The sequence below is a fragment of the Hemitrygon akajei genome, chromosome 11 (assembly GCF_048418815.1).
Source record: "Hemitrygon akajei chromosome 11, sHemAka1.3, whole genome shotgun sequence".
Classification (NCBI taxonomy): domain Eukaryota; kingdom Metazoa; phylum Chordata; class Chondrichthyes; order Myliobatiformes; family Dasyatidae; genus Hemitrygon; species Hemitrygon akajei.
In genome coordinates, this window is record NC_133134.1 from 10,372,588 (window position 1) to 10,390,052 (window position 17,465).

Consider the following 17,465-nt stretch of genomic DNA (forward strand, 5'->3'; position numbering starts at 1 on the left):
ATCAAATTCTCAACGTATTCTCTCTGCATCAGAACTGGCCAATTCTGTGAGTTAAGCATCCGTAAATGTTGGTTCAGTGTTCTCTCTCTCCATTAACACTGAAGGGTTAATAAGGGGAGTTAGAACGCTCAATCAGATGGCTTCATCAACACCTTATCACCATGGCAATGGAGACCCATCAACCCATCAGAGATATTCCCTATCCCTAACCCAATCCCCCATCTTGTCTCCAATTTACAATTAATTTTCCCACAGTCCCAGTTCTACCGAAGGGTCTTTGACCTGAAATACCAATGCCATAACTCGTAGATGTGGTTTAACCTGCTGTCATTTCCAGCTCATTGTTTTCAGTTTATTTAGAGATACAGTATGGTAAACAGGTCCTTCTGGGCATTCGAGCCCATGCCACCCAATTACTCCTATGTGACTAATTTACCTACTAACCTGTATGTCTTTGGCATCTGAGAGGAAACTGGAGCATCCAAAGGAAACACACATGGTCATGGGCAGCATTACCAAAGGAATAGTCCTTTGAATCATAGTTTGCCTTAACTACAAGCTTTTGTTTCATGCTGAAAGCAAGAGTTAAAATTAGTGAAAAAATGTAGTTACTATAACGTCTCATTTGTGCAACAGACTTTTTTTAAATTATAAGGAATACACATACAAAGTAAAATTTTTAATAAGCATTTCATTTCAGCACTATTTTCTCCATTGTAGGTTGTGCGTTTCCATAGTCAAATGTAAATATTAAAGGAATTAACATGAATACATTTATGTTTCAAATAATCCTATCTTTTGTGTTATTGCAATGATTGGGATTTAATCTCATTCTTTACAATAACTTTCCTGTTCAAGTATTTAGCGCACTAGTTTATGCTCCTCTGCAATTAACCAGCTTACTTTTGTCAGTGTTGTAACATTAAATATCTAAAAAAAAATCCATGCTACAGGTCAATTGGGGGTGGGGAGGGGAGAATCATGGTATCTACAAAGACGAAACAAATAAAAGGAAAATTTAGCTACACAAGAGTTTAGCACATCATCACTTTAAAGAGGGAGGAAAATGTGTGAAATAATGGATTGCACCTGTCTTTAAATATATAAATTAGAATCTGAAAAGTTTACTTTAGATTTGTAATTAAGGAGAGAACAGACTTATTTCAATTAATTGACATTTACTTGATATCTATAAAGAGAAATGATCTAACAAATCCTCTGAGGCTTTCCTGAAGGCTGCTGACATCAACGAGTGCAAATTTGACATCAGCTATCTGATGACACTACTCCCAGTGACTCATGTGGAAGCAATTTTCTTATGCATCAATTGACAATATCTAATTTTCATGCCATCAGGCAGTTAAAAGGACCCCTCAACATTGGCTCATTTTCTCTTCCAAGGTTGAGAACTACATTTCAAGAGGTGTGACCATGGACCAATGCTGCTGGGGCACAAGTCAGAGCCTGATCAACCCCAGCTGGGTCGCCTGGGCCAGAGTGTATGATGTTGCCCCTAAACACCCAATGACGTGTCCCTGCACATCCTGGGATGCATCTCAGCATCACGCCAATCCTTCTACCAACGTCTTTGTATTCATGTTCAAACTCAAGCCCTGCTTGCATGTAACAACCATGTTAACTTATTATACAAGTTCTGTGAAAGAATGCTACTTCTATTTGGAACTTTAGGGATTTTTAATGATTTGGGTTGAGACTATGTCTCACCAAAAAGTACTGGTCCCACTGTTGAGGTACTAAGAATAAGCTTAGTGTAATATTTAATGCAACTGCACTGTCAAAATGGCTGCACTCAAATGAATAAAAATTAACAACTGAATTAATTACAGAAACTTATTCACAACTTAATTTTCAGATTTTCTTTACATCAATTCTAAACAAGAAATGCACACTTAAAAGATGACATTTGGAAGAATGTGAAAAGTTTTTACAATGTTTAGCAAGGTAATTATATATTACACTATAATCTGTCACAGGCTTCACAAAACACGACATATCACTAAAAGCTTTAAACTCAGCAATTTCGAGTAACTAGCATTGTACTGTACTATTTAACGGTAGTCAATGTCTCTTTGAGAACATGCCCTCTGCAAACAGCTAGACACAATTTAATTCAAGCAGTATCATTTTATGGAAGAAAGCAATACCACTGAGACATACTAGCTTTCATCAAGTTACAATATTTCATTTGCACTAACACCAGCTTTTTCTCAACAGCCTGAAGAAAATGTTTATAGAGGAGAATTTTTTTAAAAACAAGTCTTGTAGATGAATGGCCACAAATACAATTAACACAAAATCTCTTTATGGACACTGGAAGCTTGTTTTCCCCCACATAGATTGTTGGTTAAAGGTTACACAGTCCACTTTAATCTTCACTTCAAATACTCAAGTAAAATTGTTTAAAGAGCAATGCCCATTTCTTATTGGTGAATTGTGGAAAATTGACACAATGAGTAGTTACATAGACCAAGAGAATGATTTTTCTTTAAAACAGCTTTTTTATGTTGGATTTATAGTGTCTAATTGTGGCAGGAGCATTCAGGGATTAACTATTAATGATTAGAATTAGTCATGCAGAATGGTGTGTGAATTGTAGCCTGGTTTTGGGAATTCCCCAAAATTCATGCTCTTGGTTAGCGACATGCACATCACTTTCAAACTCACTTCCTGCCACAGTCCAGTTGTCTTCTGATGGACATCTCTGCCCTACCCCTCCCCACTCACTGGAAAGCATGGGGGAGGTGACTGGGGTTTGGGAGGCAAGGCTGAAGTTGGAGGGTTGGAGGGAAAGAGAGAGGAACAGACTGCTGCACAAATACCAAACAATTCATATTCTGGTCCAACCCATGAGGGCCAGGTGATGTTGCCAATGTAGTCACAGCCTCCAAAATCAAGGGTTCTCTTATGGCTTGTGCTTAAAATGTGCTTCCACTGAAAGAGAAAGAAATAAGTGTAACCACCAGTGATTCTAGAATTCCAGAGTAACACACACAAAATGCTGGAGGAACTCGGCAGAACAAGCAGTATCTCTGGACAGGAATAAATTGTCAACATTTCAGGCTATAACCCTTCATCAAGGCAGGAAGGGTAAGGGGCAGGGGAAAGAGCACAAGCTAGGTGGTGATAGGTGAAGAAGGCAGGTGGGTGTGGAAGGGGGGATGAAGTAAGAAGCTAGGAGGTGACAGGTGGAAAAGGTAAAGGGCTGAAGAAGAAAATAATGAGAAAATCTGCAGATGCTGGAAATCCAAAGGAGAACACAAAAAATGCTGGAGGCACTCAACAAGTCAGGCAGCTTCTATGGAAAAGAATAAATAGTTGAGGTTTCGGGCCGAGACCCTTCATCAGGACAGGAAAGGAAGAAGGGATCTGATAGGAGGGGAGAGTGGACCATGGGAGAAAGGGAAGGAGAAGGGACACCAGGGGGAGGTGATGGCCAGGTGAGAAGAGGTAAGTGGGGAGTCAGTGGGGAATGGAAGAAGAGGGAAGGGGGAAGAGAGAAAAGTTACTGGAAGTTAGTGAAATCAGTGTTCATGCCATTAGGTTGGAGGTTACCCAGGTGAAATGTGAGGTGTTGCTTCTCCAACAGGAACATGGCCTTGTCATGGCAGTGGAAGAGGCCAAGGACTGACATGTCAGAATGGGAATGGGGCATGGAATTAGAATGGTTGGCCACCGGGAAGTCCTGTTTATTGTGGATGGAGTGAAGGAAAAAGAAATAAAGTTACATTTGTTTTTGTAAGTCCATCTTTTGACGTTTAGTTTTTAGCTTAAATAGATCCTTTGATCTGGAAACAGGAAATGTCAAGCAGAATTACTGGGGGAAGAAGTAGCAATGAATGTTTCAGATCAGTAAACCTCCTGCAAAGTGGCACATGTTAGAGACAGAATTGGCTTAAGCAAGTGGGTGAGACTGAGACCAAGAAAGGAAGGGGCTGGTGAAAGGCTGCAGAGCAGGAGTAATCAATTCTGAATGAACAGTGATACATTCTGGAACTAGGTAGCAGGTTGACTTTAGAGTGGAACTGGACATGTTTGGGCAGCTTAATTACTCAAAACCAAAGTGTTACTCCATGCAAATAAATTACTTTCATTTCTGGTTGCTCCATTAGAGGATGGGTGTAGAAGCTTTAGAGAGAGTTCAGAGGAGATTTATCTGGATACTGACTGGATTAGAGACCATATTTTATGAGGATGGGTTGAGCGACCTAGGGCTTTTCTCTTTGGAGCAATGGAGGATGAGATGAGACTTGATGGAGGTGTACAAGATGGAAGGAGGCATACAACATTTTACATAGCCTGAAAACTGAGTGGCACTTTCTGTGTTATTTTTTGTAATATGCACATCAAATAAAAACCACAACTCACAACACAAGTAAACAATGTCTGACGGTCAAAACAACTGACAAGAACAATAACCAAAATAAAGTGTTTTGGCTAGATAGATCAGCAGCCTATTGAATGCCGATGCCATTAACAATGTGCTATGACTTCCATTCTGTGTTTATTGTTACAATTTGTAGCAGTGTTGTAACTTGAAACACTGACAATGTAAATATGTTGAAGCTCTAAAATGTTTCGAAGGTTGTGATATATTTATTATTTAGAAAAATTATGAATTATATCATTAATACATTAATTATAGGGTATTTCACAATTATATTAATGTAGATTTCAAAATAATATTAACATAATTTCAAAATTACATTAACATTATATCAAAGAAAATTCCAGCTGTGTGGCCACAAAGGCAATGTATGGAAGACCCTTACAGTCACTGCGGGGCCATGTAGCCATGCAGCTTAGAGGGAACAGTAGAGTCATACATCAAGTGGACAGGGTGGAAATGGCTAATATGAGGGGGTATAATTTCAGGGTAATTGCAGGGAAAAACAGCCATGCTCTCTTCTTCATGCAGCCATATCGATTCTATTGTATTTCTCTGTTTTATGAATGCCCACAAGAAAATGAATCTCAAGATAGTATATAGTGACATATCCACACTTCAATAATAAATTTATTTTGAACTTTGAAAGTATCAGGGCATGTCAGAGCTAAGTTTTTTTTTGCACAGAGTGGTGGGTATGTGGAGTGCTTCAGGGCTGGTGGACGAGGCAGATACATTAGGGACATTTAAGAAACTCTTAGATAGGCACATGGATGATAGAAAAATGGAGGGCTATGTATGAGCGAAGGGGTTAAAAGGTAAGCTCTATCTCTATTTAGTCAGCTCTCATCCTCTTCTGCTCCACAGAGAAAAGTCTGAGCTTCTCAACCTATCCTCACAAGACACGCTTTCTAATACAGGCAGCATCCCGGTAAATTTCCTCTGCACATCTACATCCGTCCTATAATGAGGTGAACAGAGCTGAACACAATATTTGTAGTGTGGTCCAACCAGGGTTTTATCAAGCTGCAACATTACCTTGCAGCTCTTGAACTCGATCCCCTGACCAGTTAAGGTCAGCACACTGTGCACCTTCTTAATCACCTGATCAACTTGCCCGGCAACTTTGAGGGATCTATAGAAGTGAACTTCAAGATCCCTCTGTTCCTCCGCACAGTGGTGAACCATGTCACTAACCCTGCATTCCGTGTTCAAGTTCGACTCTCCAAGGTGAATCACTTCACGATTTTATGGGTTGAACTTCATCTTCTACTTCTCAGCCCAGCTCTGCATCCTTTCATTGTCCTGTTGTAGCCTATGACAATCTTCTGTACAATTGAGGAATATTTTCTCATGTCACCTCTTACCCTAAATTGACACTCAATCCAACAATTTTTACAAAATGTTCAACCTCGTTCCAAATTCATGGCCTTCCTCTGGCATCGCCACTCTTCCCCTGCCCTGCCCTTCAACTCGCTCTCCCCACAAGTGTTTGTAGTTTCAGAGTTGACAGGGACAGGGATAGGAAAGGTTTAGAGGGCTTTGGGGCAAATGCAGGGAAATGGCATAGAATTAAAGAATTACATTTTAAGAATTTAATAAGAATTAAATGGCATTGGTCTGGACAAATGATTTGGGCCACAGGGCCTGTTTCCATCTCTATAACTCTATGACCCTTCATATCCATGCAACATTACTCCAGCTTTGGTGACTGCCCAGATGTTTAATCTCACAGATCATACCCCCTTTTCCTCCCAAAAACAATCCCTCTTTCACTCTGGGCCTTACTTCAAACCTACAGACCAGGCTGAGCTAACTAGTCCCACTATCACCTTGGTTCCATGGTGTTGAATTTTGATTGACAGCTGCCTTGTGAAGAACTGCGTTGGAACATTCCACGTGTTAAAGGCCTGACATAAATGCAAGATTATGTGGTTGGTTTGCACTTTGTGTGCGTCAGCTCAACGTCTGTGCAACACTTTGTATTTTTTATTTACTTGTTTAGACACAGCACATTCTGCCCCAACAAGACTCACCACGGAATTACACCCATGTAGCCTATTACCCCACTAACTTGGGCAGCTTTGGAATGACGGAGGGAATTGGAGCACAGATAACACAAGGGATTCAGCAGATGCTGGAAACTTTGAGCAACACACACAAAATGATGGAGGAACTCAGCAGGTCAGGCAGCATCTATGGAGAGGAATAAACAGTCGGCATTTCCTGATGAAGGGTCTTGGCCCAAACCGTTGACTGTTTATTCACCTCCATAAATGCTGCCTGCCGAGTTCCTCTAGTATTGTGTGTGTGTATATATGTTTTTGCATGTGTTTGAGAGGGTGTGTGTTTATGAGTGTGTGCATATATGTGTATGTGAGTGTGTGTGCACGCGCACACGCGTGTTGCACTGGGAGGAAGCCCACGCGGTGATGGTGAGAACATACAAACTCCTTGCAGACAGTGATAGTGCTACGTAACCGTACCTGCATACTCCTGGGGCAACATTGCCCTGTCGATAACTTTCTGAAAAGCTTCCATCCAAATTCGCCGCTCGTCTTCCGTTTCACATGCAAACAGGAACTTCCTGTCAGGGGTTACTATGGTGATTCCATATTGCCAGTGGTTTCCTTGGATGGTTGGTGGAAGACCGTCTAACACACTGTAGCTGTTCTCCTTGCTCCCAATGAACACTTCACCCCGAGCAAAGGCATCCTACAAGGCAACATGAATTGGTTTTCTTTCTCCAGCTCTTAAGTGAAGCCAAAGCCTTACTATTATCTATTTGTGTTATTATTATTATTTTGTATTTGCACAGTTTGCATTCTTTTGCACATTGGTTGTGTGTCAGTCCTTGTGTGTAGTTTTTCATTGATCCTATTACATTTCTTTGTTCTACTGCATGAAAATGGATTTCAAGTATATGGTGACATAGACACTCAGTGGCCACTTTATTAGGTGCACCTGCTTGTTAATGCAAATATCTAATCAGCCAATCATGTGGCAGCAATTCAATGCACAAAAGCATGCAGACATGGTCAAGAGGTTCAGTTGTTTTTTCAGACCAATCATCAGAATGGGGAAGAAATGCGATCTGAGTGACTGTGGAATGTTTTCTGGTGACAGATGACGTGGTTTGAGTATCTCAGAAACTGCTGATCTCCTGGGATTTTCACACACAATGGTTTCTAGAGTTTATAGTGAATGGTGTGAAAAACAAAAAAAAAACATCCATTGAGCAGCAGTTCTGTGGGTGAAAATGCCTTGTTAATGAGGGAGGTCAGAGGGGAATGGCCAGACTGGTTCAAGCTGACAGGAAGGTGACAGTAACTCAAGTAACTGTTTACAACAGTGATGTGCAGAAGAGCATCTCTGAATGCACAACACATTGAACCTTGAAGTGGATGGGCTACAGCAGCAGAAGCCCATAGGCATACATTCAATGGCCACTTAATTAGGTACAGGAGATACATACGAACACAAGAACGTAAGAAATAGGAGCAGGAGTAGGCCATCCAGCCCGTCAAGCCTGATCTGCCATTCAATAAGATCATGGCTGTTCTGGCCATGGACTCATCTCCAGCTACCTGCCTTTTCCCCATAACCCTTAATCACTCTACTATGCAAAAATCTATTCAACCTTGTCTTAAATATATTTACTAAAGTAGCCTCCACTGCTTCATTGGGCAGAGAATTCCACAGCTTCACCACTCTCTGGGAATAGCAATTCCTCCTCATCTCCATCCTAAATCTACTCCCCCGAACCTTGAGGCTATGTTCCCTAGTTCTAGTCTCACTACCAGTGGAAACAACTTTCCTGCCTCTATCTTATCTATCCCTTTCATAATTTTATATATTTCTATAAGATCTCCTCTCATTCTTCTGAATTCCAGCGAATACAGTCCCAGGTGACTCAATCTCTCCTCATAGTCTAACCCCCTCATCTCTGGAATCAAGCTGGTGAACCTCCTCTGCACTGCCTCCAAAGCCAGTATATCCTTCCTCAAGTAAGGAGACCTGAACTGCACACAGTACTCCAGTTGCTGCATAACCTCCCTGCTCTTAAATTCAATCCCCTGAGCAGTGAAGGTCAACGTCCCATTTGGCTTCTCGATGGCCTGCTGCACCTGCAAACCAACCTTTTGCACAAGCACTCCCAAGTCCCTCCGCACAGCAGCACACTGCAATTTTTTACCATTTAAATAATAATCTGCTCCTCCAATTTTCCTTCCAAAGTGGATGACCGCGCATTTACCGACATTGTACTCCGTCTGCCAGAGCCTTACTCACTCACTTAACCTATCCACATCTCTCCGCAGCTTCCCCATATCTTCTGCACAATTTGCTTTTCCACTCAGTTTAGTATCATCAGCAAACTTAGATTACAAGCGGTCCCCTCTTCCAGATCATGAATGCGTATGTGAACAGTTGTGGACCCAGCAACGACCCCTGCGGCACACCGCTCACCACTGATTGCCAACCAGAGTAACACCCATGTATCCCAACTCTCTGCTTTCTATTGTTTAACCAATCCTCTATCCATGCTAATACATCACACAACTCTGTGCATCCTTATGGATAAGAGTGTCATGTGGCACCTTATCGAATGTACATAATAAAGTGGCTACTGAGTGTACACACTTTGATAACAAATTTACTTTGAACCAAAATAAATATGACCCATAAACACAAGAAATACTGAAAATATTCAGCAATGTGCATAAAGTGCTGGAGGAACTCTGCAGGATTAGAAAAAGTGAGAAGGAAGAAGGGGGAGAAATTACCGGATATTGGAGAAAGTGGCCTCATCCATGAAGGGTTTCTGCCCGAAATGTTGAATCTTTATTCCTCTCCATAGAGGATGCTGACCTGCTGAGCTCCTCCAGCATTTTGTGTGTTACCAGGTAACATTAACTTCGGTGGCACCCACACCGAAAGATTGTTTAAAATAATTTCCAGTACACAAGTGCAAAGGAGAATGAAATAATTGTTACTCCAGATCAGATGCAGCAAAAATTGAAAACACAGTAAGATAAAGAACACAGTGAATATAAATACATAAAATAGCTGATATAGGTAGATTGATTGTATGTCCATAAAGTGCCGCTAGACACAAGTCCATAAGGTGACTGACAGGAAATGATAAAGTAGAGGTAGTCGGGGGTGTGGTGGGGTGGGTTAGTGGGTGGAAGTGTTGATCAGTTTTACTCCTTGGGGAAGTAACTGTTTTTGAGTCTAGTAATCCTGGTGCAGAAGCTGCACAGCCTCCTCCCTGATGAGAGTGGGACAAACGGTCTATGAGCAGGGTGGGTGGGATCCTGGCCCCTTTCTGAATATATGTCATTGATGCTGGGTAGGCTGGTGCCAGTGATGCATTGGGCAGTTTTGACATCCTGCCCACCACAATGCAGTTTCCGTACCATGCAATGTGATGCATCTTGTTGGGATGCTCTTCACAGTGCTTCTGTAGAAGGGTGTATGTGTTGATATGCAAAGCCCAGCTCTCTTCGGGCATTGTTGAGCTTTCTTGATGGTGTAGGATCTGTTCTGGGACCACGAGAGAACACATTCTACACAATCCAGAAGGCTGGTTTGCACTTCAAAATCCATGAAATGTGGTACGGTCACAGAGTGCTACAACACAGAAACAGGCCCTTCAGTCCATCGAGTTTGTGCTAAACTATTATTCTACCCAGTCCTAGCAAGCTGCGCCTGAACCCTAGCCCTCCATACCCCTCCTGTACACGGACTTCTCCAAGTTTCCCTTAAATGTTGAAATCGAACCTACGTCCAACGGTTCCGCTGGCAGCTCGTTCCACACTCTCCCCACCCTCTGAGTGAGACGGAAAAATGCTTTTTTTTTTTGAAGGAAGAACCAAGCACCAGGAATGCCAAAGTGAAACAGCACCCCAGGTTAACGTTATAACGCGACGTGCTTCTGCAAACTTACCAGCGGGTCTTTAAAGTACATCAGCCTCCTGTCATCTAACGTGAACCATCGTTTCTTGAAACCCTCTGTTTGCTGGGGAACAGAGAAGGAGGTTAGAACTACTGGTCTGAGTATGCATAAAAATGGAAATGCAAAGTTATTCAGAATTAGAACAGATTTATTACCATTTACACACGTTATGAAATTTGTTGTTTTGCGACAGCAGTACAAAGAATACACTATGATACACTGTAAGAGATAGGAAATATATAAATCAAATTAAATAAGGTGAGATAGTGCTCATGGGTTCATTATCCAGTCAGAACGCTGATAACGGAGGGGAAGAAGCTGTTCCTAAAATGTTGCGTGTCTTCAGGCTCCTGTACCTCCACTCTAAAGAGAAGAAGGCATGTTTTGGGTGATGGGGGTCCTTAACGATGGATTCTGCCTTTTTGAGGCATCGCTTATGAAGGTGTTCTTGATAGTGGGGAGGCTCGTGCCCATGACGAAGCTGGCCGAGTTTGCGATGCTCTGTAGCTTTTTCCAATGCTGTGCATTGGCCTCTTCACGTATGCAAACATGCTCACCACGGTGCATCTGTAGAAATTTGCTAGTTATTCTGCAGTCCCTAAAATAATTATCAACACCAGAGATTCTGCAGATGCTAGAAATCTTGAGCAGCTCACACAAAATGCTGCAGGAACTCAGCAAGTCAGGCAGCATCTATGGAGAGGAACAAACAGTCGAGGTTTCGGGCCTATCAGATGTGTGTTCCTCCAGCAGATGGGATGTTGCTTACTGAGAACCTGAACAACACTGACCACTAGGTGGAGCCAAGAGTCTGGGTGAGGGAACCAGTACCCTCGGTGCTGAGAGCCAATGATGTTGGAAAAAATATTTGTAAGAAGGTTAGATGATTTTATAACAAAACATAAAATACTCTGTGAACAGCACTATGGTTTCAGAAAAAACAGAACCAGTACAATAGCATTAATAGATTTTGTAGAAGAAATATCAAATGCTATAGAAAGAAATGAATACACAGTGGGAATATTCCTTGATCTAAAAAAAGCATTTGACACCATTGACCATAAATTATTATTAACAAAATTAGAAAGATATGGTATTAGACGGGTGGCACATGACTGGTTAAGTAGTTATTTGGAAGACAGGTATCAGTATGTACATATAAACAACTCGAATTCAAAACTTTTGAGGGTAACTTGTGGGGTTCCACAAGGTTCAGTGCTTGGTCCATTGCTGTTCATTTTGTATATAAACGATATATGTATGGTTTCTCAGACATTAAAATGTATATTATTTGCTGATGATGCAACTATATTTTGTAGTGGGGAACATCTGAAACAACTTTTGGATACAGTGGAGAAAGAACTAAAAATTATAAAGAAATGGTTTGGTACTAACAAATTATCACTGAATCTAAGTGAAACTAAATTCATAATATTTGGAAACCGTGTACCAAACCCATATAGTAAACTTAGAATAAATGATGTTGAAATTGATAAGGTATCTGCAACAAAATTTTTAGGAGTGGTAATAGATAATAAATTAAGCTGGAAACCACATACAAGTTATGTCAAAGCAAAAATGTCAAAATCTATTACAATACTGTACAAAACGCAAGATTTCTTAAATCAAGAATCTTTGTATACTTACTGTTCACTTATAGTCCCATACATGACTTACTGTGTAGAGGTATGGGGAAATACATACTAAGCAGATACAAACTCAACTTTTCTACTCCAAAAGAAAGCCATAACGAATTGTAAATAAGACAAATTATTATGAGCCAACTAATCCACTATTTATTCAACTAAACACTTTAAAATTCAGAGATTTCGTAGATTTTAAAATAATACAAATTATGTATAAAGTAAAAAATGAACAGTTACCACAAAGTATCTAAAGGTCGTTTAAAATGACAGAAAGTCAACATGATCTGAGAGGAACTTGTATATTTCAAAAACAAAGGATAAGAACAAATGTAAAAAATCATTGTATTTCAGTCAGAGGGGTGAATCTATGGAACAGTTGTAGTGAGAATTTAAAAACATGCACTACACTTGACAAGTTTAAAAAATTATTTAAAAATAATTTAATGAACAAATATAAAATACATGATTTAAAATGAATTGGAGTAATGTAAATAAATGATATTTGGAATTGGATTTTGTGATAAAGGATTATGAAATTTTTGTTTTGATGTTATGATTGACGGCAAATATCTTGTTGTATAAGTAAGAGGGGTGGGCATAATAAGCTGTAGCTTCAGCCTACACCCTTTCAGTCTGGTTTAAAGATTTTTATTATTTAATTTTGTCTTATGAAATCATCACTGAAAATGATGTTTTTGTTATGATTGAACTGACCGAAATAAATTAAATTACATAATTTCTTCGTTTCAGATTTACATACTTATCATATGACCATTGAAACAAACAGTGAAATGCATCATTTATGTTACGTTAACACCCAACACAACCTGGGGGCACCCTGCAAGTGGAACCTGTGGAACTCATTGCCACAAATGGTTGTGAAGGCCAAGACATTGAGTATATTTAACGTGGAGGTTGACAAGTTCTTGATTAATAAGGGCATCAAAGATTATGGGGAGAAGGCAGGAGAATGGGGTTGACAGGGATCATAAATCAGCCACGATGGAATGGTGAAGTAATTCTGAATGGCCTAATCCTTTTTATTTTTTTAATTTATTGAGATACGGTGTGGAACAGGCCCGTTGCCCAACAATCCCCCCAATTTAGTTCTAGTCGAATCATGGGACAAATTATAATGACCAGTTACTGCCTGTTACACCACTGGCACTTAGGGCAGCAATGAAGGCCCCCCATCTCTGGCCATCTTCTCTGTTGTGCCCCAGGTGTGGTTCAGGGTCCTCATTTCTGCCTCTACAGAATGGCACCAAGTTGCCTTTGGTCTCTCGCATTTCCTCCGCCCTCCTCGTGCTTCCAGTGAAGAGCTGTCTTGATGATGTTGGCTCCACATTGACAAATACAGTACTGTGCAAAAGTCTCAGCCACCCAGCCTATATATCTGTGCCCGAGGCTTTTGCATAGTACTGTATGTTGTGAAACTTGTTTTGCACTTGTGGTACAGTGTAATACATTAAAAAAAAATCACAAGTTACGAAAGAAATATGAAAATAATTAACTAGGGCAGAGAGTGAGAGAGTGTTCATGGACCGTTCAGAAATGCAATGGGAGGAAGCTGTTCCTAAAATGTTGAGTGAAAAAATACAGAGGCTATTTCCTGATCTGATAATTCACTGCATGGAGACATGCAAACAATAGAGGCTTCAGAAATGTATAATCTAGCTGTGTGCAAACTATTAAACATCCCAAATACATCCCAAGATACAATGGCATGGGAAGTCTCACCAACCTTTGGACCCGTTTTCTCCATATATCCTTCCTTCCCATAATTCCTGGTCAGTTTTGGCACCAGCTGAGATTAAACAAAGAAAATCAGCATTAATATTCTTCCAGGAGATGAAAGGTTGACAGATTTCTGCATCATTCCTCATGTCTTATCGTCCTTTAGTATCAAGAAGCTGCAGGAATGTGAGACTGCTGTAAAAGATCGTGTTGAAATATGAAGTTTCTTTCTCCACAGATACTGACTGACCTCCTGAGTGTTTCCAGAATTTTCTGATTTTATTTTGGATGTCCACTGTAGAGTCATAGAGCACTGCAGCACAGAAATAGACCCATTGGCCCATCCAATCCATGCTGTATCGCTAGATGTATTTTTTTCCGAACATACTACATCAGGTTACGGTTCCTTCAGCCCACAATGTTCTGCCGACCTACATACCTAACCCTTCCCTCCATTTACCTTATATCCATGTGCCTATCTAAAATTCTCTTAGGTGTCCCAATTGTATCTGTCTCTATCACCACTGCCAGCAGGGAATTCTAGACATTTTCCACTCTCTGTGTTTAAAAAAAACCCCACCCCCGACATCTCCCCTAAACTCCACACTTGGACTCTTACAAACTTATGCACCTAACTTTTGGGTATACTTAATGTGGCCATTGATAAGTACTTAACTAGTAAGGGTGTTAAAGGTTATGAGGAAAAGGCAGGAGAATGGGGTTGAGAGATACTCAGTATTTTAGTTTTAATTTCACAATTATTTGAGCTGTTTAATTTATATAATGAGGAGTAGGGTGGAGATGCATCTCTACCAAAGGAGGTGTAAGGCACTTCTTCCCTCTGTTAGCCTGCAGGTCACCCTTGGGCAAGGTGTAACACCTGCCTAGTTCTCCCCTCTGCCCTACACCGACCAGGGGCATGTGAAGCCACGAGAGCAGGTGGTGGACGGTTGTACGAGCAGCTGGTAAATATCACAAGTCCTGGTTATGTGACCACTGACAGCAGGCAGACAATTTCTGAAGAGTATTGATAATGGCTGTGGTCACCAAAATGTAAAGACACTGCCCAGAAGAAGGCAATGGCAAACCACTTCTGTAGAAAAATTTACTACAAAGATTTGCCAAGAACGATCATGGTCATGAGACCATGATCACTCACGTCATACGACACGGCAAATGAGTGGCAGAACTCAAGCTCGGCCAGTTAATTAGGTTTAACTAGTTAAGTGATGACAACACAGTAGAAAATTGGATGAGGGGAGACCTGATAGAGGCATACAAGATGATAAGCAGCATAGATCGGGTGGACAGCCAGAGTCATTTTCCCAGTGCAGAAATGACTAATATGAGAGGACATAACTTTAAGGTGATTGGAGGAAAGGATGGGGGGAATGTTAGGGGTAAGTTCTTTACACAGAGTGGTGGTGTGTAAAGAAGGGCTGCGTGAGAGGGATCTTAGAGTGTGTTTAAAGGTCGGTACAACTATATCCTAGAAAAAATTGCTGGACATCAGATGGTACGGTGAAAACTATACTAGTTTGTCTATCACAGGGGAAAACCAGATGAGGGGAAAACCAGATGAGAGGAAAGCCTTGATGTATGTATGTGTGTTGTATATATATCTATCTACATATATATATATGTATGTGTGTGTGTGTGTGTGTGTATATGTATGTGTGTATATATATATATATATATATATATATACACACACACACACTTGATGTATCAATCTGAGTTCACTGCTCTCTGCAGCTTCTGCACAATCGAATTGCTGTACCAGACCATGATGCAATCTGTCCAGATACTTTCACACCAGGAAAGCTACTGTTGGTACCCTGTCCGGCCTATGTAACTCCACACCTCAGTCCAACCCACTAATCGTGGTAGCAGTTGACTCTTCACGGCTATCGAAAGTGTCAATCAGTTGAAAGACAGTTACGACGAGAATAAATGCCAGATTTAACAAAGATCTCCACATCCTGAAGTCTCACACCACCACGTTCGAGAATGGCCACTTCCCTCCCAACCACTTGGCTCTTGAATCACTCTAATCACTATCTCATTGTAGCAGTATTTTACGACCACTTTGACACTTTTTTGTTCTGTGTATAATTTTGTGCAATTTGTTAATTTGTGCTTTTCTTGGGAATGTTGTCTTTCTGTCCCTGTGAAGCTGCTGCAAGTGAGTTTCTCATCACACTTATGCATACATGTACTTGTGCAGACGACAGTGAACTAGACTTCAGGGAATAAATTTTAAAAAAACTTACATCAGCATCACTGGCTCCTGGGAATGCCACTTGTAAGTAATGGAAGCGTGCCGCTCGGATTGCGTTGAACCAGTCAACAATCTCCTGTCAGGGAAAGAAAGCACAAGCATTTTTAGCCTCATCATAAACAAGGCAGTCAAACAAAAGACCACGAGACATATGAGTAAATTGGGCCATTCAGCCCATTGAGTCTGCTCTGCTATTCTATCATAGGTGATTTATTATCTCTCTCAACCCCTTTCTCCTGACTTCACCCCGTAATCTTTGATGCTCTGGCTAATCAAGAACCTACTAACCTCCACTTCAAATTTACCCAAATGACTGGGCTCTCACATCCGTCTGTGGCAATGGGTTCCACAGACTCACCAACTGCTGGCTGAAAAGATTCCTCTTCATCTCTGTTCTAAAGGGCCATCTCTCTATTCTGATGTTGTGCCCATCGGTCCTAGTTATCTCCAATGAGGGATTAGGATGGCACAGCACATCACTGGGACTTAACTACTGGAGTACTGAATCTACAACTCTCAAAGCCTACGGCACACATAGCATCATCGAAAACCCATCCCATTCCGGACACGGTCTGACCAATCTCCTGCCACCTGGTAGGAGATACAGAAACATCTTAGCCAAGACAGTGAGACTGATAAGCAGCTTCTTCCCGCGGGCTGTTGTACAGCTGAGTAATGCCATGCCGCAGCGTGCCTCTGGCCTTTGAACGCCATGGACTACCAAAGTCACTTGTTGCATGTATATATGGTTTTTAAAAAAATAAGCTGCACCACATGCTTTGTAGAGATCTGGTTTGCATGGATCGAATTAGCACCGCAATCTCATTGTCTCGAGCAATGGCAATAAAGTTCTATTCTACGAGGGGTGATTGATAAGTTCGTGGCCTAAGGCAGAAGGAGTCTGTTTTAGAAAACCCTAGCACATTTATTTTTCAACATAGTCCCCGCCTACATTTACACACTTAGTCCAGCGGTCGTGGAGCATACGGATCTTGGACCTCCAGAAACTGTCCACAGCAGGGGTGATTGATAAGTTTGTGGCCTAAGGTGAAAGGAGATGAGTTATACAGCTCTCGTTACAGGCACGTGCAGTTCAACTCTTTGAGGTGATTACGCAGGAAGTTTGAAGTTAATAACTCATCGGGGTCACTCACCATCCTGACTTGGAAACATAATGCCTTTCCTCCATTGTCGCTGGGTCAAAATCATGGAATTCCCTCCCTAACAGCACTGTGGGTGTAGTTACACCTCAGGGACTGCAGTGGTTCAAGAAGGCAGCTGATCGCCACCTTCTCAAGGGCAACTAGGGATGGGCCATAAATGTTGGCTTAGCTGGCGACGCCCACATCCCATAAATGAATAAATTAAAAAATAAAATAACCTATGTGCAAAGAGAAGAAGAGAAAGTGAGTTGTAGAGTCCTTGAAAGCGAGTCTG

At 41.2% G+C, this 17,465-nt stretch overlaps 1 protein-coding gene across 1 annotated transcript in view; it reads right to left on the reverse strand.

The window, feature by feature from the left end:
- Window positions 1-624: 624 nt before the first annotated feature.
- LOC140735308 (arf-GAP with dual PH domain-containing protein 1-like) overlaps window positions 625-17,465 on the reverse strand; it is a 173,925-nt gene continuing 157,084 nt past the window's right edge. The window contains exons 7-11 of the mRNA XM_073060196.1: window positions 16,021-16,104; window positions 13,755-13,817; window positions 10,356-10,427; window positions 6,892-7,120; window positions 625-2,952 (exon numbers count right to left, since the gene is read on the reverse strand). Of these exons, the coding sequence (XP_072916297.1) occupies window positions 2,924-2,952; window positions 6,892-7,120; window positions 10,356-10,427; window positions 13,755-13,817; window positions 16,021-16,104 (477 nt within the window). The 3' untranslated portion in view covers window positions 625-2,923. The remainder of the gene's footprint in view (window positions 2,953-6,891; window positions 7,121-10,355; window positions 10,428-13,754; window positions 13,818-16,020; window positions 16,105-17,465) is intronic.